A 23,122-nucleotide genomic window follows, 5' to 3' on the forward strand; every position below is an offset into this window, starting at 1 on the left:
AGCGAGTATAAGCCCAATCGATCCAATCTCTCCTCATACGTCATTCCTGCCATCCCAGGTATCAGTCTGGTGAATCTTCGCTGCACTCCCCCCATGGCAAGAACATCCTTCCTCAGATAAGGCGACAAAAACTGCACACAAAACTTGTATAGAACCTTGGTTAGACCACACTCGGAGAACTGTGAACAGTTCTGGTCTCCATATTATAAAAAGGATATAGAGGCACTGGAGAAGGTGCAAAAAAGATTTACTAGAGTGTTACCAGAACTGAGAGATTATACCTATCAGGAATGATTGAACAGGCTGGGGCACTTTTCTCTAAAAAAAAAAGACTGAGGGGGTGACCTGATAGAGGTCTTTAAGATTATGAGAGAGTTTGATAGGGTGGACATAGAGAAGATGTTTCCACTTAGAGGGGGAACCAAAACTCAGGCCATAAATATAAGATAGTCACTAATAAATCAAATGGGGAATTCAGGAGTAACCTCGTTACCCAGAGAGTGGATAGAATGTGGAACTCGCTACCACAGGGAGTGGTTGAGACAAATAGCACAGATGTATTTAAGGGGAAGCTAGATAAACATACGAGGGAGAGGGAATAGACGGATGTGTTGATGGGGTTAGATGAAGAGGAGCGAGAGGAGGCTCGTGTGGAGCATAAACACCAGTATGGAGCAGTTGGGCCAAATGGCCTGTTTCTGTGCTGTAAATACTATGTAAGGCTATGTAAGACACACATCACAATATAATAAGTGGGTTTATGAAGGTTTTCTGAGTTTGTTAATTCTAATGACATTGTAAATAAGTTCTAAAAGAACACATTTACGATCTTGCTAGATATACTGACCAGAGAAAATGTTCACAAGTGCAGTTACCATAGCTTACACGCATCGATTAGACGAATTCTTACCATTCCCCAAATTTTTATTTGATAAATGATATTTCCTTTGTTTCCTCGGGTCCCTCCCATGCCCTAATTGAGATGATGGGCAGATAGCTTTTGTTCAAGGGCTCTCTGCTTCTGCTGTGCTAGGAATGTGTGTGAAACTAAAAAGGGATTACTTTAACTATGCAATGTTTACCTGAGAAAAAAGTGCCTCGCCCTCTGCAATTCTGGGATGATTTTACTGTTCCTGTTTCTTGTTGCGCTGCAGCCCGGCACTATCACCGTGCCTCACCACGTCGCCTTTTTTATTTAGCTTCTGCTCCGCGCCATACTTCAAAAGAAAAGTACTTGCATTTCTACAGCGCCTTTCACAACCTCGGGACATCCCAAAGCGCTTCACAGCCAATGAGGTACTTTTTGAAGTGTCATCACTGTTGCAATGTAGGAAACACGGCAGACAATTTGCGCACAGCAAGCTCCCACAAACAGCAATGTGATAATGACCAGATAATCTGTTTTTAGTGACGCTAGTTGAGGGATTCATATTGGCCAGGACATGGTGTAGTGTTCCCTAATAATTAATATCAAAATGGGCTATATAGTTTTCTTTGAAATTCTTGCAAGACAACCATCCCTATGAGTAAATCTAATGATGTACAGTACTGTGTCGATAGGATTGTTTTATCTTACATTTTTGGGAGGAGTTCCAACTGTAGCAGATTGTTCAATGCCAAGTGGAAATTCTCTTCTTAGGAGCCAAGAGTTTCATGGGTGAATGACGTGGGAGAATATTAAAGCAGAGGCACAGGCTACCTCAAGGCAAGAACTGAACCGAGGGATTCAAATGGTTGATATATCGGAGCCAATTCTCTGAGTACTCATGGCCAGGGGCAAGACTCCCCGACAGCTGAACTTGGGAGATCGGCCCTATAGAAATACAGACTCTTATTTAATTGAGGGTTTCACATTTATCTGCAGGGAACTCATTAATCTCCTGTGGTATTACTTAAGGACACAAGTGAAAAGAGGCCTTGAAATTCCATGGGGCTTCTACGGTTCTCCATTTCTGCCGTTGCCCTGAGGGGCTCCTGCCGATCTCCCACCGGAAAATTGCTAGAACCCCATGGAATTTTACCTCCTAAGTCTTTTTCTTTCTGTAACTGTACATCTACTCGTGTCTCACTCTAATTTTTGTGTCTTCCTCCCGCTGTCATTCTATCTCTCTCTGCATACCAAAATATTTGAACCATTTCAAATGCCAACAACCACTAATAACAATCTCTCTCTCTCTCATTAAAAGCCCTCTCTGCTTGGTACTGTAACCAGGATACTAGATGCTTGAAGTAATATGCTGCTGTGATGTCAAAATGGAAGAGGGTCATTGGACAAATAGAGGAGGAACTCTAGCAAACTGTATCAAATAATAAAGCTTTTAAAGATTGAAACTGAATGGAAACAAGGAATAGTTTGGAAATAGAAAATCTAACAAATGTAATGGTATTCCAGTGGTTTAATTAATTTAATACATATCATTACAAACAAGTAACCTTTCTCAAGGAAATGAGTGACTCGATTCAAGGCTTGATCACCGTTTATCTCCTACCCCATGGACTGATCAAATCAAATCAAATCAAATCAAATCAACTTTTATTGTCATTGTTAGTGCACAAGTGCAGTACAACGAAATGTAGGCTTGCGGCTCCCGAGAGTGTACATTTAGATTAAGACATTTAAACATTCAACATACATTTGGCTTGTAATACATTAACATAAACATAACCATGATAAAGTGCATTGGCAGATGTGCAGGCTTTAGAGTTTATTTGTGGAGTTCAGTAGGATGACAGCCCTGGGAAAGAAGCTGTTCCTAAATCTGGTCGTACGGGTGCGAATGCATCTGTAGCGTCTCCCAGATGGCAGGAGGGCGAACAGACTGTGGCTGGGGTGGGTAGGGTCTTTGATGATGGACCGTGACCTCCGTAAACAGCGTTTCTGGTATATGTGCTCTATGGTCGGTAGCCGGGTGCCGGTAATGCGTTGGGCAGTTTTGACTACCCACTGCAGGGCTTTCCGGTCATAGTAGCTACAGCTGCCATACCATACTGTGATACAGTTCATCAGGATGCTCTCTATTGTGCAGCGGTAAAAGTTAGAGAGGATCAGGGGTGACAGGTTACATCCCTTCAGCCTCCTTAGGAAATATAGGCGCTGCTGGGCCTTCTTCACCAGAGAGGAGGTATTGAGGGACCAGGAGAGGTCTTCCGTGATGTGGACTCCGAGGAACTTAAAGCTGTCCACCCTTTCCACCACAGCCCCATTGATGTGGATGGGGGTGTGACTTCCGCCTTTAGACTTCCTGAAGTCCACAATGATTTCTTTGGTTTTCTTGATGTTAAGGGCCGGCGCACCACTTCACGAGATGCTGGACCTCCTCCCTGTAGGCTGACTCATCGTTGTTGGTGATCTGGCCTACTACCGTGGTATCATCCGCAAACTTGATGATGGTGTTGGAACCATGAACAGCCACACAGTCGTGGGTGAAGAGGGAGTAGAGGAGGGGGCTCAGCACACATCCTTGTGGGGCCCCCGTGTTCAGGGTCAGCGGGGGGGGGGGAGGTGTGGTTACCTAATTTGACAGACTGGGGTCTGTTTGTTAGGAAGTCCAGGGTCCAGTTGCAGAGGGAAGTGTTCAGGCCAAGAGTTTGGAGTTTGGTGGCCAGCTTGTTGGGGACAATAGTGTTGAATGCTGAGCTGTAGTCTATGAACAGCATTCTGATGTAGGTCTCTTTACCATCTAAGTGATTCAGTGCCGAGTGTAGAGCAGTTTGTGTGTGTTGCTCAATAGCAACACACACAAACAATATACAGGCATTTAATTTTCTTAATATAGTTGGCTCAGTTGGTAGCACCCTCACCTCTCAGTCAGAGGTTTGGGGATTCAAGTCCCACTCCAGACACCTGAACACAAAAATCTAAGCTGACACTCCCAGTGCAGTGCTGAGGGAGCGCTGCACTGTCGGAGGTGCCATCTTTCAGATGCGACCCTGTCTGCTCTCCCAGGTGGACGTAAAGGATTCCAAGGCACTCTTTCGAAGAAGAGCAGTGGAGTTATTCCCTGTTGTCCTGGGCAATGCTTATCCCTCAATCATCATCAGTAAAAATAGATTCTCTGGTTATTATCACATTGCTGTTTATGGGAGCTTGCTGTGTACAGATTGGGTGCTGCGTTTCCCACATTACAACAGTGACTACACTTCAAAACTACTTAATTGGCTGTAAAGCACTTTGGGACATCCTGAGGTTGTGAAAGGCACTAAATAAATGCAAGTCTTTCTTTTTTCTTACTTATGTAGCTGGGAGTGGCTTAAAGGGTGAAATCTGAAGGACTCAAATGGTTTATCTATAGAATAATGGATACCAATATAGCTCTTTCAAAGAGCCGGCACAGGCATGATTGTCTGAATGGATCCCTTCTGTGCTGTATCATTCTGTGATTCAATGACCTGGGAGTGAGTTACAGCTGTACTCTAATCAATAGGTTCAGACGGTTTACCTAATGAATAGTGGCTGCCTGGGAATGAGTGCAATCTAGCCAAAGGTTCTGATGATGTGACAAAATGCAGCAGGAAAGAATTCTGGGGTAGAAATCCCGTTGCGCATAGTTTTGGGAGCGAAGGAGGGAATGCGGCTGCAACGCACGGGCTATCCGGGAAGCTCAAAACCGACCAAAAACTGGGCCTCGGCTAACTAACCTGGGCAAGCTGGTGGCACCTGTCGTGCCTTCGCAGGCAGCTTGCTCTTCTGCATGAACGAATTTCGGGCCGCCGGTTTCACCAGCAGTGGCCTCAGTCGAGTGTCGGTGCGGGGTGGTTGTGCGGGGGGGGGGGGGGGGGCGAGGTCAGAGGGAGGGGGGCTTATTGTGGCCGGAAGGAACACTCTTGTTTCTTCTGGCTCCACCTGATTTTTTAATTTTTATTGACTAAAACTCACCTTTTCGGTGGCAGCCAGCTCCTCGGCCGCATTCACGGTCAGTTAAAGCTGAGCAGAGCACGGCCAGCGCCTGCTCCGCTCCTCGGGGCACCAAATTCCTGAGGGGTCCTAAAACAAGCGTTAAGCCCCTAAGGGTGTTTCCCCTGGCTGGGGCGGTCTAGAACGAGGGGTCACAGTCTCAGGATTATGGGGTAGGACATTTAGGACTGAGTTGAGGAGAAATTTCTTCACTCAGAGGGTGGTGAACCTGTGGAATTCTCTACCACAGAAGGAGGCATAGTCACTGAATATATTTAAGAAGGAGATAGATAGATTTTTTAGACGCAAAAGGCGTCAAGGGGTATGGGGAGAGAGGGGGAATATGGTATTGAGATAGAGGATCAGCCATGATCATATTGAATGGCGGAGCAGGCTCAAAGGGCCGAATGGCCTACTCCTGCTCCTATTTTTTATGTTTACATAGTAAGGGTCCTAACATCTGTTTAAGACTGTATGGCTCAGTATCACAATGGCCATTCTATTTACCTCTCAGGAACCCATCAGGAGTGTGAAGGAGCTCTGAGCTTTTTGTTATTTAAAAAAGTGTAACGTTAAAAATATTTTTTTGGAAAGAAAGCAAGAAAGGCTTGCATTTATATAGCGCCTTTCATGACCTCAGGACGTCCCAAAGCACTTTACAGCCAACGAAGAACTTTTGAAGCGTAGTCACTGTTGTAATGTAGGAAACGCAGCAGCCTATTTGCGCACAGCAAGCTCCCACAAACAGCAATGTGATAATGACCAGATAATCTTTTTTAGCGATGTTGATTGAGAGATAAAATATAGGACACTGGAGATAATTTCCCTGCTCTTCTTCGAACTAGTGCCATGGAATCTTTTACGACCACCTGAGAGAGCCTCGGTTTAACATCTCATCCAAAAGATGGCATCTCCAACAGTGCAGCATTCCCTCAGTGCTGCTCTGGAGTGTCAGCCTAGATTTTTGCGCTTAAGTCTCTGGAGTGGGACTTGAACCCACAACCTTTGACATGAATCTTGTCATTCATGTGGAAATGACTTATGAAATAATACTGAGCGGCCTGCTGGTGGCGCTGACCAGGGAGAGTATAAATACTCGGGCATGGGCCCAGCTTGCTCAGGACATTCTTTAACAGGAACTAGTGAAGGACACAACTAGATCTCCATGTTGAAAAACAGTTGATTAAAGCCTTGTTTAATACTCAGACCGAGTGCCTAGTAGTTTTCTTACGTCAACCTTCATGACTTAGAGGCAAGGGTGCTACCAACTGAGCCACAGCTGACACTGCAGTGAGTATGGTACGCTTATATTCTGGGAAGCCAGATGGACCACAATATATCAATACTGTTAGCCATCAAATAAGGCTACTGAATCACATAAAGCCTGCATGGTGGGCATTTACAGTCAGTGGGATTGTTAAATCCCTAATACAATTAATCCTTCCCTATCACTATAATATAATGTAACGATTGATTATAACACGCTATCACTAGTAACTTGGGATAAGGATGACCTTGAAATGTTCTTTGTAGCTTATCTGGTTTCTGTGTAGTTGATGCTCTTATTTATGACAGGATTTTAAACATGAATTGGTCTTTTTCAGGTAGATATGGTGAATTGGATAGCTGACCTTTTTAAACCTCATGTCCAAAACCTAGTAACAAGGAAAGCTGATTTCAACTGGAATTTCATCTTTGTGTCTGATCGTTGCATGTTCCAGCCATCTCCTCCAAACATCAAAATCATCTGCGTTGTCGGCCTGCTGTACTTTATTGCTTATATAACGGTGTTTTTGGAAACCTATGCCTTGCGTGTACAAAGGAAAATTTCCGCAACCTTCTTTGAGCAACGGGAGGACGAAAGGATCAACTATCTCCACCAGAAGATGCTGAACGATTCAGAACATCAGTTTGCCAACAACATGGTCATTTTCACTGTGTCAGAACAAAGCAACGTGACCTTCGAAAGACGCTGTAACATGTGACTGGCTTGGCTTTTTGGGACACATATTTTAAAACATCAGAGGAGTAGAGATAAAAATGTTTTTAAAACTCAGGGTAAATATTGACGCAGCCACCAGACCAATGACATCGCTCAAGCCCGGCCCAAGCCTTAGTGCTTGTGTTAGTGTACTATTCATTGCAGCAAAGTACATCAATGCGGAACATCCCACAGAGTTGGGCCCCTTGTACAGCCCCACTCAGTACTATGGACAGCAGCAAATTACACATTCCAGGCAAAACGTTGGGTCATTATTGTTCCTCCACTTCCTGGCGGTCCAACCACAAATCTTGTTAATTACACCGGGTGCTGTCACCAAAGGCAGCCAATAAACTAACCACCTTTCACAGCACACAAACAAAAATTGGCTCAACTTGTACACCAAACAAGTCTTCCACTCCACATTGTTCACTGGCGACCACTCTGGGCTGGACTGACCATCTGGGAAATCAGGACATTTCCCAAGTGCCCCCCATGAATGGTACCATAGCGCCCGAATTATGGGCGCCCCCCCGCTCCCTCCCTCCACCCCCTCCACTTTTCCATGGGAATCACTAAGAGTCCCGCACCATTCGGGGGGAGCCAGATTGCCCCTGCTCTCATAAGAAAACAGTTAACACGAGGAGTCGGCGGAGCCTAATCCTTCCAGCCAGCCATTGATACTGTGCACTAGCATTGACCTTCCCAATTTATTTAATCTCCTTTGTAAAACGTATCACAACTGGTAAAATTTCCAAGAAAAGTTGTGACGTTACTCCGCTGATTCCTAAAGGCAACTGAGAGAAAAACGCCAGTATTTAACAATAGAATATTCACAACCTACATTATTCAACCCTGAACGACTACATCGGCTACTCTTGGCGCCACCGGTATCAGGTTCATTTTTTTAAGGCGTGCAAAGCTTTTAAAATGTATGTTGGATGTTCAAAGAACATTCAGCAGACACCAAAAATGTTTTCTGTGCGGTTGTGTTTAGATGATGTACAATCCAAAATAACAGCAGAAATCCCGCAGCTGACTGACTGAGAAAATTAGGTCATGTTCGAGTGCTAAACGTTCCGTCAGACTCAGTGTGAAAGACTGAAGTTCTGCACTGTTTTAATATCACAAGAATCCCTACGTTGTTTTTTATTAGCAGCTTGTGACATTCTGTAGAACTTTAATTTGATTATTGCTTACTGAAAGCAGCCTGTCTGTGTGTATATGAAAACACATGGTCTGTGTCGTGCCAATAGTAGGTAAGTCACCTTTGTCCAGATGAACTAGATTGGGTCGATTGGGTTTGTACTCGCTGGAGTTTAGAAGAATGAGAGGGGATCTCATTGAAACTTATAACATTCTGACAGGACTGGACAGACTAGATGCAGGAAGGATGTTCCCGATGGTCGGGGAGACTTAAGGCGGATAAATCCCCCAGACCTGATGGCCTACATCCTAGGGTCTTGAGAGAAGTGGCGGTAGGGATTGTGGATGCATTGGTGATTATTTTCCAGAACTCCCTGGACTCAGGAAAAGTCCCGGCAGATTGGAAAACTGCTAATGTAACACCCTTATTTAAGAAGGGAAGTAGACAAAAAGCTGGAAACTATAGACCAGTTAGCCTAACATCTGTGGTTGGCAAAATGTTGGAGTCCATTATTAAGGAAACAGTAACAGAGCATTTGGATAAACATAATTTAATAGGACAGAGTCAGCATGGTTTTATGAAGGGGAAGTCATGTTTGACAAATTTGCTCGAATTCTTTGAGGATGTAACATACAGGGTGGATAAAGGGGAACCAGTGGATGTGGTGTATTTGGACTTCCAAAAGGCATTTGACAAGGTTCCACACAAAAGATTACTGATCAAGATAAGAAATCATGGGATTGGGGGTAATATACTGGCATGGGTGGAAGATTGGCTATCTAACAGAAAACAAAGAGTTGGGATAAATAGTTCATTCTCGGGCTGGCAATCAGTAATTAGTGGTGTTCTGCAGGGGTCAGTGCTGGGACCCCAACTCTTTACAATCTATATTAACGATTTGGAGGAAGGGGCCGAGTGCAACATATCCAAGTTTGCCGATGATACAAAGATGGGAGGGAAAGCAATGAGTGAGGATGACATAAAAAACCTGCAAAAGGACATAGACAGGCTAAGTGAGTGGGCAGAGATTTGGCAGATGCAATATAATGTTGGAAAGTGTGAGGTTATGCACTTTGGCAGAAAAAATCAAAGAGCAAGTTATTACCTAAATGGAGAGAAACTGCAAAGTGCTACAGTACAAAGGGATCTGGGGGTCCTGGTGCATGAAACACAAAAAGTTAGTATGCAGGTGCAGCAGGTGATCAGGAAGGCCAATGGAATCTTGGCTTTTATTGCAAGGGGGATGGAGTATAAAAACAGGGAAGTCTTGCTGCAGTTATACAGGGTATTGGTGAGGCCATACCTGGAATACTGCGTGCAGTTTTGGTTTCCATATTTAAGAAAAGATATACTTGCTCTTGAGGCGGTTCAGAGAAGGTTCACTCGGTTGATTCCGGAGATGAGGGGGTTTACGTATGAGGAAAGGTTGAGTAGGTTGGGACTCTACTCATTGGAGTTCAGAAGAATGAGAGGCGATCTTATCGAAACATATAAGATTGTGAGGGGGCTTGATCGGGTGGATGTGGGGAGGATGTTTCCACTGATGGGTGAGACTAGAACTAGGGGGCATAATCTAAGAATAAGGGGCTGCCCTTTCAAAACTGAGATGAGGAGAACATTCTTCACTCTGAGGGTAGTAAATCTATGGAATTTGCTACCCCAGAGAGCTGTGGAAGCTGCAACATTAAATAAATTTAAAATGGAGATAGACAGTTTCCTAGCAGGTAAAGGAATTAGGGGTTACGGGGAGAGGGCAGGGAAGTGGACGTGAGTCTAGATTCGGATCAGCCATGATCCTATTGAATGGCGGAGCAGGCCCGAGGGGCCGTATGGCCTACTCCTGCTCCTACTACTTATGTTCTTATGACCTACAGTCTCTGTCACAGGTGGGGCAGACGGTGGTTGAAGGGTTCACCTTACCGCAGTATCCCCATATCCCTTGAGGCCCTTAGCATCCAAAAATCTGTCAATCTTGGTCTTGAATATACTCAACGGCTGAGCATTCACAGCCCTCTGGGGTGGAGAATTCCAAAGATTCACCACCCATTGAGTGAAAAAATTTCTCCTCATCTCAGTCCTAAATGGCCGACCCCTTATTCTGAGACTGTGACCCCTGGTTCTAGACTTCCCAGCCAGGAGAAATTTTCTCCCAGCATCTACCCTGTCAAGCCCCTTAAGAATTTATGTTTCAATGAGATCACCTCTCATTCTTCTAAACTCTAGGGAATATCAGCCTAGTCTACTCAATCCCTCTTCATAAGACAATCCCCCTCATCCCAGGAATCAGCCTAGCGAACCTGTGGAGTCTCTGGAATGTATCTTTAACCCACAACCTTCTAACTCAGAGGCAAGAATCGATAATGTCAACTGATTAGAGTCAAGAGGTGTGACGACAAATATAATTTTGTTGTTAAGCTAAAAATAAATACAACTGCTCTTTTTAGTTCATTTGAAAATATATATTGGGCTTGCAATTGTTGTGTCTCCTTGTGTTCTTATTTCTATGTAATACAGACACTTTTAACTCATTTTAGTTTACGACCTTCACTCAGTTGTATTCTTGCTTTTATGATGTTGCTGCCGCATGGTGCGGAGTGATACGAGATGTCCTACCTTGCACTGCGCACTGCCTTTCACAGTGTGCCACATAGCAATATAAATACACTAACCAAAGTAGTTCCATATAACGATGTAACAAGTAGTTCCATTTAACGATGTTATAATATAACGATGTAACATCCCTCTTTCTCAAAAAAACTAAAACATGAAATTTAATTTTAAAAATATTATATCTAAACTATTATTATCAAATACAAAGAATCGTGAGTTTTCTTTTCTTATTCGCGATATCGCTCAGGTGGTTGGATGTTGTCAGTGTTGTTGATTCCTCATCCAACTTCACGTTCCAATATCCATTTCTGGCATCTAGTTTTGAGAAAACCTTGGCTCCTGCCAGTGATGGCGTAATCTCCTCTAGCGTTGGGGTGGGATAGTGGTCCCTCTTTATCACCTGATTTAGATCTTTGGGGTCCAAACATATTCTGAGACGCCCGTTTAACTTTTCTTGTACCACAATTGAGTTTACCCAGTCTGTGGGTTCAGTGACCTTTATGATCACTCCCTTTTCTTCCATTTCCTTTAGCTCTCTTTCAAGCTTTGTCTTCAGCTCGATGGGTACTTTTCGTGGAGCATGGATAACGGGCTTTACCTCTGGATCGAAGGTGATGTGGTATTGGAAATCTCCAAAACATCCCACTGTATTATCGAAACATTCCGGATACATGTCTATCAAGTCTTTTTTACTCTTGATTTGTGGGCGATTCTCCAGCAGGGTGTTGCTGTCTATCTTCAGTGGCATTTCCGTCAGCTCGTGATGCATTGAGATCAATCTCAACTTCTCGCAGCTGTTTAATCCCAGGATCGCTGGCCCCTCAGTGTCGGTGACATAGAACATGCAGTTGATGTTCTTTCTTTTATGTGTCCCTTTGACAAAGGTTATTCCGAGTTGTTTAATCTCACTCCCCCCGTATGCTGTCAGTGTGACATTACTTGCCTTTAAACAACCATTTTTCGGGTAGCCATCTTCTCTCAAGTTTTCGGGAAAGATCTGCTGGTACAGTCTCAATGGGAGAATGTTGCTCTGAGCCCCTGTGTCCAGCTTCAACTTTAAGTTGATGGTTGTGGGCTGACCTTTGACCCTCTTTTCGATTTGGATGATGGTGTGCAATTCTCTCGGAGTATTTTCCGCTCTGGACATCTCGTGAAGCTGTACATTTATGGTTTCGATGTTTAGTGTATTGTCATGACCATAATCATCATCATCCTGTTCATCCATGGCATGGATATTGTGTTTCTTTCTCTGGTTCTGCTGTCCGCCTTTGTTTTTGATGTATGTTCCTTCTTTCTTCGTTCGACACCTCTTTTCCCAGTGGTTTAGTTTGCCACATGCATTGCAGCGTGTTCCATATGCTGGACATTTCCTCCTGTCTGTATAACCGTGCGGTCTTCCACAGTTTCTGCACGTTTCTCCCGTTGTCATGTGCGTGTTGTACTTTTCTCTCACTGTATCCACTCTGTTGTCCATCTCAGAAGCCGTCCGCATGTCAGCCATTTGAGAAATCAGCATTCTCATTTGCTGCTTCATGGCTTCATGAGCTCTCGCAGTATATATAGCTTCTGTTATTTCGAGCTTTTCTTTCCCTATCAGGACTTTTTGTACCTCTGCATGCGCTGACCCCCATATCAGCTGGTCCACAAGCCTTTCCTCCATTTCCTTAAATGCACACTTGCTGGCTTCATTTCTCAGCCTTGTCAGGAAATTGTCAGCTGTTTCACCGGGTTCCTGTCTTAGATTCTGGAATTTGTATCTGTGTATACAGTGATTGGATTTAGGCTCTAGATGGTTGCTGAATTTATCAAAGATTGTCGCAGGGTTTTCCTTTTCCTCTTCAGTCAAACTCCAGCTATTATACAAATCTAGACCTTTTTCTCCTGTCCACAACAGAATGTAACTAACCTTTTCCTCGTTGGCAGTACCCTTCAGGAAGCTTTTGAATGTAAGGTCACATTTCTGTTTGAACTTGCGGAATGCCTCTACTATGTCGTCGGCTTCCCAGTTCATGAGGGGTTGCATTTGCGCAGTCAGTGAAGCGGCAGCCACCATCTTAGTTGCCCATACAATTCACGCTCAATCACCGCAGACACCGGCACTCACGATCAGCTCATATTCGTCTTATTCGTAGTTCGTATGGCACAAGTTGTACTCACTTATACCGCTGCCACCATGTTGTGTCTCCTTGTGTTCTTATTTCTATGTAATACAGACACTTTTAACTCATTTTAGTTTACAACTTTCACTCAGTTGTATTCTTGCTTTTATGATGTTGCTGCCGCATGGTGCGGAGTGATACGAGATGTCCTACCTTGCACTGCGCACTGCCTTTCACAGTGTGCCACATAGCAATATAAATACACTAACCAAAGTAGTTCCATATAACAATGTAACAAGTAGTTCCATTTAACGATGTAATAATATAACGATGTAACAGCAATTATTTTGTGGATCACTGTTCATCTACAACAACAACTTGCATTTATATTGTGCCTTTAACGTGGAAAAAAGTCGCAAGGCCCCTCACAAGAGAAAAATCAGACAAAAATAAACTCCAAGCCAAAGATGGAGATATTGGGAAGGGTGGCTAAAAGTTTTGGTCAAAGAGGTTGGGTTTTAATAAAAGTCTTAAAGGAGCAGAGATATGGAGAAGTTTAAGGGGAAATTCCAGAGTAGGGCCTGGTTTTACTGCGTAGCATTTGGGATATAACACAAATTAAGTAATTATAGACAATCGCCTAATTGTAATCGGACAGGCAAATTCCCACAGAAAAAGAATAATGACAACTGGTTAAATGCCAGGATTAAAGATGGCGGCGCCCATGTCAGCTTCAGCCCCGCGGTGGGTGCCGGGATACTGGAGGGCCGCCGCGGATCTCCTCCCCGTGGGTACAAGGGAGCATGCGCAGAATCGGCGGCTTGACTTTTGCTCCTCTCACGCTTGGCGGGTTGGAAACTTTTGGTTTTGGAATAAATTGGCGCAGAATCCCGAGGCCTGGGAGGTTGAGGTGAGAGCTGTGGGGCTGCGAGAGGAGAGGAAGGGGGGGGGGAGGAATAGCTCGCCGGAGCGGGGGAGGGCCTGAGCCTGAGCAACAGCAATCGAGGGGGACAATCTAGGTCAATGTGGGAGGAGGAGGAGGAGAAGAAGAAGAAGAAGAAGAAGAAGAAGAAGAAGGAGGGAAGAAGAAGGGAGAGGGGGATGAGGAGAGAGAGGGGGATGAGGGGAAAGTAGGAGGAGTAGAGGGGAAAGGAGGAGGAGTAGAGGGGAAAGGAGGAGGAGAAGAAGAGGGGAAAGGAGAAGGAGGAGAAGAAGAGGGGAAAGGAGAAGGAGGAGAAGAGGGGAAAGGAGAAGGAGGAGAAGAGGGGAAAGGAGGAGGAGAAGAGGGGAAAGGAGGAGGAGGAGAAGAGGAGAGGGGAGGAAGAGAGAGGAGGAGAAGGGGAGGAGAGTTGGAGAGGGTGAAGAGGAGGTTTACCAGGATGGTACCAGGGATGAGGGGTTTCAGTTATGTGGAGAGATTGGAGTGGCTGGGATTGTGCTCTTAGAGCAGTGAAGGTTAAGGGGAGACTAACAGAGGTATTCAAAATTATGAGGGGTTTTGATGGAGCAAATAGGGAGAAACTGTTTCATCTGGCAAGTGGGTTAGTAACCAGTCATAGATTTAAAATAAATGGCAAAAGAACTAGAGGGGAAATTAGGAGAATTTTTTTCACGCAGGGTTGTTATAATGTGGAACGCACGACCTGACAGAGTGGTGGTTGCAGATTCCATAGGAACATTCAAATTGTAATTGGACATGTATTTGAAGAGAACTAATTTGCAGCGTTATGAGGAGCAGGCACAGGCATGAAGGGCCGAATGGCCCCGTTCTGTGTTGTAAGATTCTATGAGGAGAAGGAGGCAAAGATCAAGGGTTAAAATATCTCGAATATAAGGGATAGGGCTGCAATGTCTTCATGAAAGTGTTTGGCAGCCATTTTTTGATTACTTACAAATGCAATGATGTCGATTGTGCTGAATTGCAGCATCTAACAAAAGTAATGCACCTCTTTTCAGGCTCTCCAAACAAAAATAGGAATTGCCCATTATTTTTTTCAATGAAGGCAGTGCGTTTAGCTCTAATAAAGGGGGAAGGCTCTGCTGATGGCTCAATCGGTAACTTGCACTATGTGGTGTGGTGCTGAACCATGGATGTTCCAGGTTTGATCCTCGGCCTGTGCTCAAGGCAGCTGACTTCAGAGTGACAGTGGGAGTTATGCACTTGGCTTCAGTGGGCCTGGGCTATAGAGAAGAGGAAAATCATCCCGAAGTGGAGAGCTTCTGATTGCTTCCCAGTGACCCTTTGTTGCAATGGTGTTTGTGTGTGGTGAAGTGTGAGAACAGGATTGGGCTCGTGTGATTCTTTCCAATAGTCAAATAGCCTGCTGATGCCCACTAGTCTCAACTGAAGAATGCCCACTTAGGTAAGGTATTGGAGTTCCTGAGATTGTGAAAGGCACCACATTCATGGATTCAATCCCATGCTTACTCCAGCTCTGTGTGGAGCAATGGAATTGATTATCAGCAGTAAAGTTGATTATCTGTACAATAACAACTACTTAAATTTATATAGTGCCTTTAAAGTAGTAAAACGTCCCAAGGCACTTCACAGGAGTGATTATCAAACAAAATTTGACACCAAGCCACATGAGATACTAGGACAGGTGACCAAAAACTTTAGGAGTGCTTTAAAGGTGGAGAGATTCAGGGAGGGAATTCCAGAGCTTAGGACCTAGACAGCTGAAGGCATGACCAGCAATGGTAGAGCGATGAAAATTGGGAATGCGCAAGAGGAGCGGAGAAATTGATTCTAGAATGGCTACCTTCCAATCTACGGGAACCAATGTAACCCCACTATTTAAGAAAAGAGAGAGAAAACGGGGAACTACAGACCAGTTAGCCTGACATCAGCAGTAGGGAAAATGTTAGAATCTATAGTTAAGGATGTGCTAACAGGGCACTTAGAAAATAATAATAGGATTGGGCAGAGTCAACACGGATTTATGAAAGGGAAATCATGTTTGACGAATGTACTAGAGTTTTTTGAGGTTGTAACTAGCAGAATACATAAGGGGGAACCAGTGGATGTGGTGTATTTGGATTTTCAGAAGGCATTCGATAAGGTGCCACACGAGGTTATTAAACAAAATTAGGGCTCATGGGATTGGGGGTAATATATGAGCATGGATTGAGGATTGGTTAACGGACAGAAAACGGAGAGTAGGAATAAACGGGTCATTTTCAGGTTGGCAGGCAGTAACTGGTGGGGTACCTCAAGGATCAGTGCTTGGGCCTCGGCTATTCACAATCTACATCAATGATTTGGATGAGGGGACCAAATGTAATATATCCAAGTTTGCTGATGATACAAAGCTGGGTGGGAATGTAAGTTGTGTAGAGGATGAAAAGAGGCTTCAAGGGGATATAGACAGGCTAAGTGAGTGGGCAAGAATATGGCAAATGGAATATAATGTGGAGAAATGTGAAGTTATCCACTTTGGTAGGAAAAATAGAAAAGCAGAGTATTATTTAAATGGTGAGAGATTGGGAAATGTTGGTGTTCAGAGGGACCTGGGTGTCCTTGTACACCAATCACTGAAAGTTAACATGCAGGTACAGCAAGCAATTAGGAAAGCAAATGGTATGTTGGCCTTTATTACAAGAGGATTTGAGTACAAGAGTAACGACGTCTTACTGCAATTATATAGGGCCCTGGTGAGACCACACCTGGAGTATTGTGTACAGTTTTGGGCCTATAAATTCGGCTTCTTTGCAACTAGCGCCTGGGCACGGCGCCGGCAACACCACCCGTGAAATTCAGCGGGAGGTTAGCGGCGGCAGTAACCGTTAGCGCCCTCTGGCGCTGCGCCGTCGGCGATGACACCATTGCCATGTGCAGCGCCCCCCTTGCGTCCTGTCCGCGATCTTTGGTAGTGCCCCCTGACTTACCGCCGGACACTATGTTCGACGGGGTCCTACGTGTGGCCGGGGCGGCGCAAATTAAAGGGGAGGTGCCGGGCGGCCATTTTTGTTGCTGGCCGCCTGCCAGCGCCTGCCCCCTCTGCCGTCCCCGCCCTCCCGCAGAGTGCTGGCTGCGCTCTGAGCCCGGCACTTCTCTCGAGTGCCAGGCTCTTTTGCCGGCACTCTGATCCCTAGTGGCCCAGCTGGGCCCCGGGTAGGCCCCTCCCCTTTAATAAGGGGAGGAAGGTCTGCAGTACCGCGACGCGCCATGCCGCAGCGCCACATAGCACCGCGTTATTCACTCGCAGCGCCCTAAGAGGGAGGCGGGGCGCTTCCAGTAGCACCCCGCCTCCCTCTTGGGGCGCTACTGGTTAATTTCGGCTGTGGGGGCGCTAATTTTTTCGCTAAAAGTAGCGCCCCGGTGAAGTTAGCACTCCAAAGGGGGTGCGACCCAATTTTTCCCCCTCGGTCTCCTTACTTAAGGAAGGATATACTTGCCATAGAGGGAGTGCAACGAAGGTTCACCAGACTGATTCCTGGATTGGGGGGGATTGTCCTATGAGGAGAGATTGAATAGACTAGGCCTATATTCTCTGGAGTTTAGAAGAATGAGAGGTGATCTCATTGAAACATACAAAATTCTTACAGGGCTTGACAGGGTAGGTGCAGGGAGGATGTTTCCCCTGGCTGGAGAGTCTAGAACCAGGGAGCACAGTCTCGGAATAAGGGGTCGGCCATTTAGGACTGAGATGAGGAGAAATTTCTTCACTCAGAGGGTGGTGAATCTTTGGAATTCTCTACCCCAGAGGGCTGTGGAGGCTCAGTTGTTGAGCATATTCAGAACAGAGATCGATATATTTTTGGATATTGAGGGAATATGGGGATAGTGCAGGAAAGTGGAGATGAGATAGAAGATCAGCCATGATCTCATTGAATGGCGGAGCAGGCTCGAGGGGCCAAATGGCCGACTCCTGCTCCTATTTCTTATGTTCTCATCTCAAAAAGTTGCAGAGCTGAGGAGGGGCGAGGCCCTTAACCTGGGAAACAGCAGACAACATGGGTTCAGAAGGGGAAGATCCTGCCTGACCAACTTCTTTTACTTCTTTACGGAAGTGACCACCCAAGTGATCTGTGGAAAACCCCACAATGTGATGTACCTTGATTTTCAGGCAAAGTTCTACACGATGGGTTACCAGTTGCTCTGGATAAAAAAAAATTGGCTCGAGTAGAAAACAACAGGTACTTCTTAGAGGTATGTTAGCACAAGAGAGAACTACTGAATGGGGTGATCTAGGGCTTGGTGTTGGGACCGCACCTGTTCCGAATTCATATCGATGACTTGAATTCAGAAACTTGGTGCAAATTTTGTCAAATCTGCAAAACGATGCACAGCTAGGAGGAGCAGTGGAATTGGAGGAGCCAGCTCCAGAAATTACAGAATGAGTTGGACAAAATATGTAAGTGGACAGAACAGCGACAGGTGATACTGAAATCAGACAAGTGTAAAGTACTGCACATAGGAAGGAAAAGAATAAGTGGCATGTACTCCATGAACAATGTTGAAATAGCGAATAAAGTGAAGAGACCGAAGATACTTGGGTACCCGACACTCAACATGTCCAACCAATCCAGAGCAGCATTCAGCAAAGCTCATAGATTATTGAACTGCATACTGAGGTTTATTTCCAGAGGAGTAGAATGCAAAGAGCAGGGAAGTAGTGTCCTATTTATACAGAACCTTGGTTAGCCCACACTTGGAGTACTGTGAGCAGTTCTGGTCTCCAAAGTACAAAAAGGAAGTTGGAAACACTGAAGAAAGTGCAGAAAAGATTTACAAGGATGTTCCTAGAATTGTGAGGATGCAACTATCCCAAGATTGAGCAGGCTGTGGCTCTTTTTTTCTCTGGAAAACTAGAAGACTAAAAGGAGACCTGGATAGTGGTCTTAAAAAAATGATGAAGGGATTCAATAGGGTGGATGTGGATAAACTGAGTCCAGAGTAAAGAGGGCAGAAATATATGTAGTCACTAACAGATCAGAGAAAGAATTTAGCAGGTACTTCTTTACACACAGTGTGGTGAGAATGTGGAATTCACTGCCACGTGGTCGAAGGAGATAGCATTGATACCTTTAAGGGGGAGACTTGATGCATACACGAGGGAGAAGGGATGCTCCAGGGCAGGGTGGCAAGAGGTAATTAGAGTGAGGGGAGGCTTATGTGGAGTAAACACCGGCATAGACCAGTTGGGCTGAATTTCCTCAGAATCTTCCTTCTCTACCATGCAGTTCTGCTCTCCATGCTACAAAAAGGATATTGAAGCACTGGAGAATGTGCAGTAAAGGATGTTACCAGAATTGTGAGGATGCAACTATCAGGAGAGATTTAGCAGGTTGGGGCTCTTTTCTCTGGAAACTGGAAGACTAAGAGGAGACCGGATAGAGGTCTTTAAAATTATGAAAGGGTTCACTAGGGTGGATATGGAGAAACTGTTTTCACTTGTGGGTGAGCGCAGAATAAGGGAGCATAAATATAAGATGGCCACTAACCGATCAGATAAAGAATTTGGGTGGAATTTCTTTACACAGAGTGGTGAGAATGTGGAACTTGCTGCCACGTGGAGTGGTTGAAGCCGATCGTATTGATGCATTTAAGGGGAGGCTTGATGCATCCATGAGGGAAAAGGGAATGGAGGAACAGAGCAGGGAGGAGGCTCATGTGGAGTAAAACACCGGCATAGACCAGTTGGGCCAAATGGCCTGTTTCTGTGCCATAGATTCTATGTACTTCTATGTATATCATTGCTAGTCTTCGGGCAGATGGAGTTTATTTGAGCATGGAAGGAGTGGGAGAGATGTACAGGGAAGCAGGAATTGTTTGACTGAAGTGTTCTTCAAGGAGCTGGTGCAGAAGAGCTCTTGCTGCAGGCCAGTGGCATAGGCAAGATTTCTTTTATATGGGGGGTATGTTTGGATATGGGAACAGACAACAAAAAATCGCACATTAGTGCAATAGGATGTCCCCTTCTGAGGTTGGCATTCAATCAGACCAGAGCAGGCCTTGCTCTCCATCTAACATGCTGTATCTGACTTGGGAATGTTTAATGCTGATACTGGGTGTCAAAAGTGGAAAATGTCCCGTTTTACAGTACTGCCCGTCTTCACTTTGATCATAAAAATTCACCTAAAGACATAAATTTGGGGAACATGCTGTGTAAGTAATTTTGGATGGAAACCTTTGGTCCACCATTTTGTAGCATAATGAGCGAGAGTACACCACAGCAGGGAATACTGGTTATGTTACTGGACTAGTAATCCCGTGGCCTGGACTAATGATTCGGAAACATGAGTTCAAATCCCATCACGGCTGCTGGGGAATTTAAATTCAGTTAATAAATTAATCTGGAATAAAAAGTTAGTTGTAAAAAAAAAAAAACTGGTTCATTAATGTCCCTTAGTGAAGGAAATCTGCTGCCCTTACCCGGTCTGGCCTATATGTGACTCCAGACCAACAGCAATGTGGTTGACTCTTAACTGCCCTCTGAAATGGCCTAGCAAGCCACTCAGTTAAGGGTAATTAGGGAGGGGGCAATAAATGCTGGCCTTGCCAGCGACACCCACATCCTGTGAATGAATTAAGAAAAAGCACCTTCTATTGTATTTTTTATTCACTGTTTTCTTGTGGTCTGATTTTGATTGCAGACTTTCCTTTGCGCTTCCCACACTGTAATGGCAGAAACTCCACAACAGGATGACCTGGAAATGCTCGGGAGGCTCCGGGTCCAAGACTTCCTTCAGCATTTCCAGATGGTCAAGCAAGGTGCCGAAGCCAAAATCTACCGGGGCGATTTCCTTGGGAAGCCAACCGTTGTGAAGGAGAGGTTCCCCAAATCTTACCGACATTCTGCTCTGGACAAGAAACTCACTCACCGCAGGACGGCTCAGGAAGTACGATCTATCCTCAGGTGCAGGAAAGCTGGTGAGTATCTATAATAATGGATTTTTTTTCTCCCAAATGAAATGCTGGAAGTTCATCAGCATCTGAAAAAAAACTAGCGGTTAATGTTTCAAATGGAGACCCTTTGTCGGAAGACTTTTAATTTTAGATTTCCCGCAGTTGCGGTTGTTCTTTCTATTACAAAAGCCATAATTTATTAATTTGTTGTGCTTTCTCTTGTTTTTTTTTCTTTGCCCCAAGTTCAGTGCTCTGCCTATCTCTCCCAAGTGAACATTCAGAAATTGGGATCCAGATTTTTGTGTCTTCATTTTTTGGAATTCAATTTTAGACTGGATGATATAAAGCTGCATTAAAGAAAGGAAGACTTGCATTTATATAGCGCTTTTCAGGACGTCCAAAAGCGCTTTACAGCCAATGAAGTACTTTTTGTTTGAAGTGTAGTCACTGTTGTAATGAAGTAGTGATCTTCCACCCATTCCCTGGGGAGAGAGCGGGAATATGGTATTGAGATAGAGGATCAACCAGGATCATATTGAATGGCGGAGCAGGCTTGAAGGGCCGAATGGCCTACTCCTGCTCCTGTTTTTTTTTCTATGTTTAATGGGCAGAAAATCGCAGGTTGAGCAACATCAAAGCAGAAAATCTCAGCCTCTGTCTCTAGGAGCTAGAAATTCCTGCAGCCGATTTTAGCGGACATACGCTTAAGGCCTTTGTACCACGTTCATTCGTTATTTTAGCAGAGGTGTTAATCCATTTAAATAAAGTGGTTAACACCTATATTTAATAGTGAAGAAAGAAGTCTCGTATGAAAGCACTGTTCATCTGCTAATATGCCAACTAATTTTGAGGCTTGGGTGTCTTTTACCATACTTTGGAGATATGATCTGAGGTAATACTTACTAAAAGCACAGCGACCTGTAGTAATAGGACATTATTACTTTGACAGCAGTCCAATTCTGCTTTTTTTTTAATATATAATATATATATATATATAATATATATATATATATTTTTGGATCTCTTCTAATTAAAATCCCAACTCATGGTTCTACATAAGATGAATCTAGGGCTCCCCCAGTGGCTCAGTATAATTGAGCTGTACAGACCATAATGGCCGGGTTCAATCCTCAGCCCGTGCCGTGTCAGTTGATCTCCGCTGAGGTCGCAGTAGGGGCACAACAACTGACTGTTGGAGCTGGGCCAGCGAAGGCAAAATCAGCCAGGGTTCATGCCTTGACTACCTGCTGGAAAGGCTGGGACAATATTAGGCTCGGCTGCGATACCCCGTACAGTCAAAACGGCCTGCCAACACTCGCTGTGTGGCCTCGCACAATTACATTAGCCACTTGGACACAGTAGCAGAGGGCGGCCGAAAGCTCTCAAACCATATCTAGCCTCCCCTTAAATGCATCTATACTATTCGCTTCACCCACTCCCTGTGGTAGCGAATGTTTTTATTTAATTAAAACAAGTTTTATTTTGTTCTTTTAACTTTTATTTTCAAAGCCTTCATCAAAATCTGTAACAGAATAAAATTTGAATCTGTGTGATTCCATTTATTTTTGTGAGTTCATTTTTTTTTAATGAATTTTGTTACGGTTACTGATGGGTGGATTCAAAGGGGCCCTTTTTTTCTTTATTTCAGATGAGGAGGAAGAAAATTGACTGAGTTAAAATGAAATATGGAGAAAGTCAACTTTTCTTTTTTTTGTTTCTAGGTATTGCAACTCCTGTGGTGTATTTTGTGGACTACAATGCAAATTGCATCTACCTCGAAGATTTAGTTGGGGCTGTAACTGTCCGTGACTATATAGCTTCCACTCGGAAGTCTGCAAAGGATACAGCAGAGCTTTTTCCTTTGGCTGAAAGAATTGGGCAGATCCTGGCAAAAATGCACGATGAGGATGTTGTTCACGGGGACCTCACTACCTCGAACATGATGATACGGCAGCCTGAGAAAGAGCTGAGTTTGGTGCTGATAGATTTCGGCCTGAGTTTTATCTCTGCCTTGACAGAGGACAAAGGAGTCGACCTCTATGTTTTGGAGAAAGCTTTCCTGAGCAGTCACCCCAACACCGAGAGCGTGTTCAAAGTCTTCCTGAAGAGTTACTCGACCACTTCTAAAAAGTCAGGCCCCGTGATAAAAAAACTTGATGAAGTTAGACAGAGAGGGAGGAAGAGGTCAATGGTTGGATAGTGAAAATGTTTTTATTTAATTAAAACAAGTTTTATTTTGTTCTTTTAACTTTTATTTTCAAAGCCTTCGTCAAAACCTGTAACAAAATAAAATTTGAATTTGTGTGATTCCATTTATTTTTGTGAGTTCAATTTTTTTTTAAATGAATTTTGTTACGGTTACTGATGGGTGGATTCAAAGGGGCCCTTTTTTCCTTTATTTTTCTTTTGTCTTTTTCTGTATTTTCCCTCCTTTCATCTGCGACAGTTCATTCTGTGTGCAAGAGGACACACCTGTAGGAAAGTGTTCAAAAGAAACATCAAAACTGGTTATATGCTGCTGGATTACATAGTACAGGTA

General features: G+C 44.3%; 1 protein-coding gene across 5 annotated transcripts; it reads left to right on the forward strand.

Moving 5' to 3' along the window:
* The first annotated feature begins 13,501 nt into the window (after window positions 1–13,501).
* On the forward strand, window positions 13,502–22,895 carry tp53rk (TP53 regulating kinase). Of its 5 annotated transcripts, XM_086005737.1 has the most exons (4): window positions 13,579–13,641; window positions 17,801–17,883; window positions 20,331–20,607; window positions 22,305–22,895. In XM_086005737.1, exons 3-4 carry the CDS (start codon window positions 20,358–20,360, stop codon window positions 22,781–22,783), a joined length of 729 nt encoding a protein of 242 aa, XP_085861863.1. In that variant the 5' UTR covers window positions 13,579–13,641; window positions 17,801–17,883; window positions 20,331–20,357; the 3' UTR covers window positions 22,784–22,895. The 5 variants fall into 5 exon arrangements, with proteins under 5 accessions (XP_085861861.1, XP_085861863.1, XP_085861865.1 ...); XM_086005735.1 differs by lacking the exon at window positions 17,801–17,883 and having other exon boundaries at window positions 13,502–13,641; XM_086005739.1 differs by lacking the exons at window positions 13,579–13,641; window positions 17,801–17,883 and adding an exon at window positions 14,063–15,094.
* The last annotated feature ends 227 nt before the right edge of the window (window positions 22,896–23,122 follow it).

This window comes from Somniosus microcephalus, chromosome 13 (genome assembly GCF_052327205.1).
Source record: "Somniosus microcephalus isolate GS21.2 chromosome 13, FLI_Smic_1.0, whole genome shotgun sequence".
NCBI lineage: Eukaryota > Metazoa > Chordata > Chondrichthyes > Squaliformes > Somniosidae > Somniosus > Somniosus microcephalus.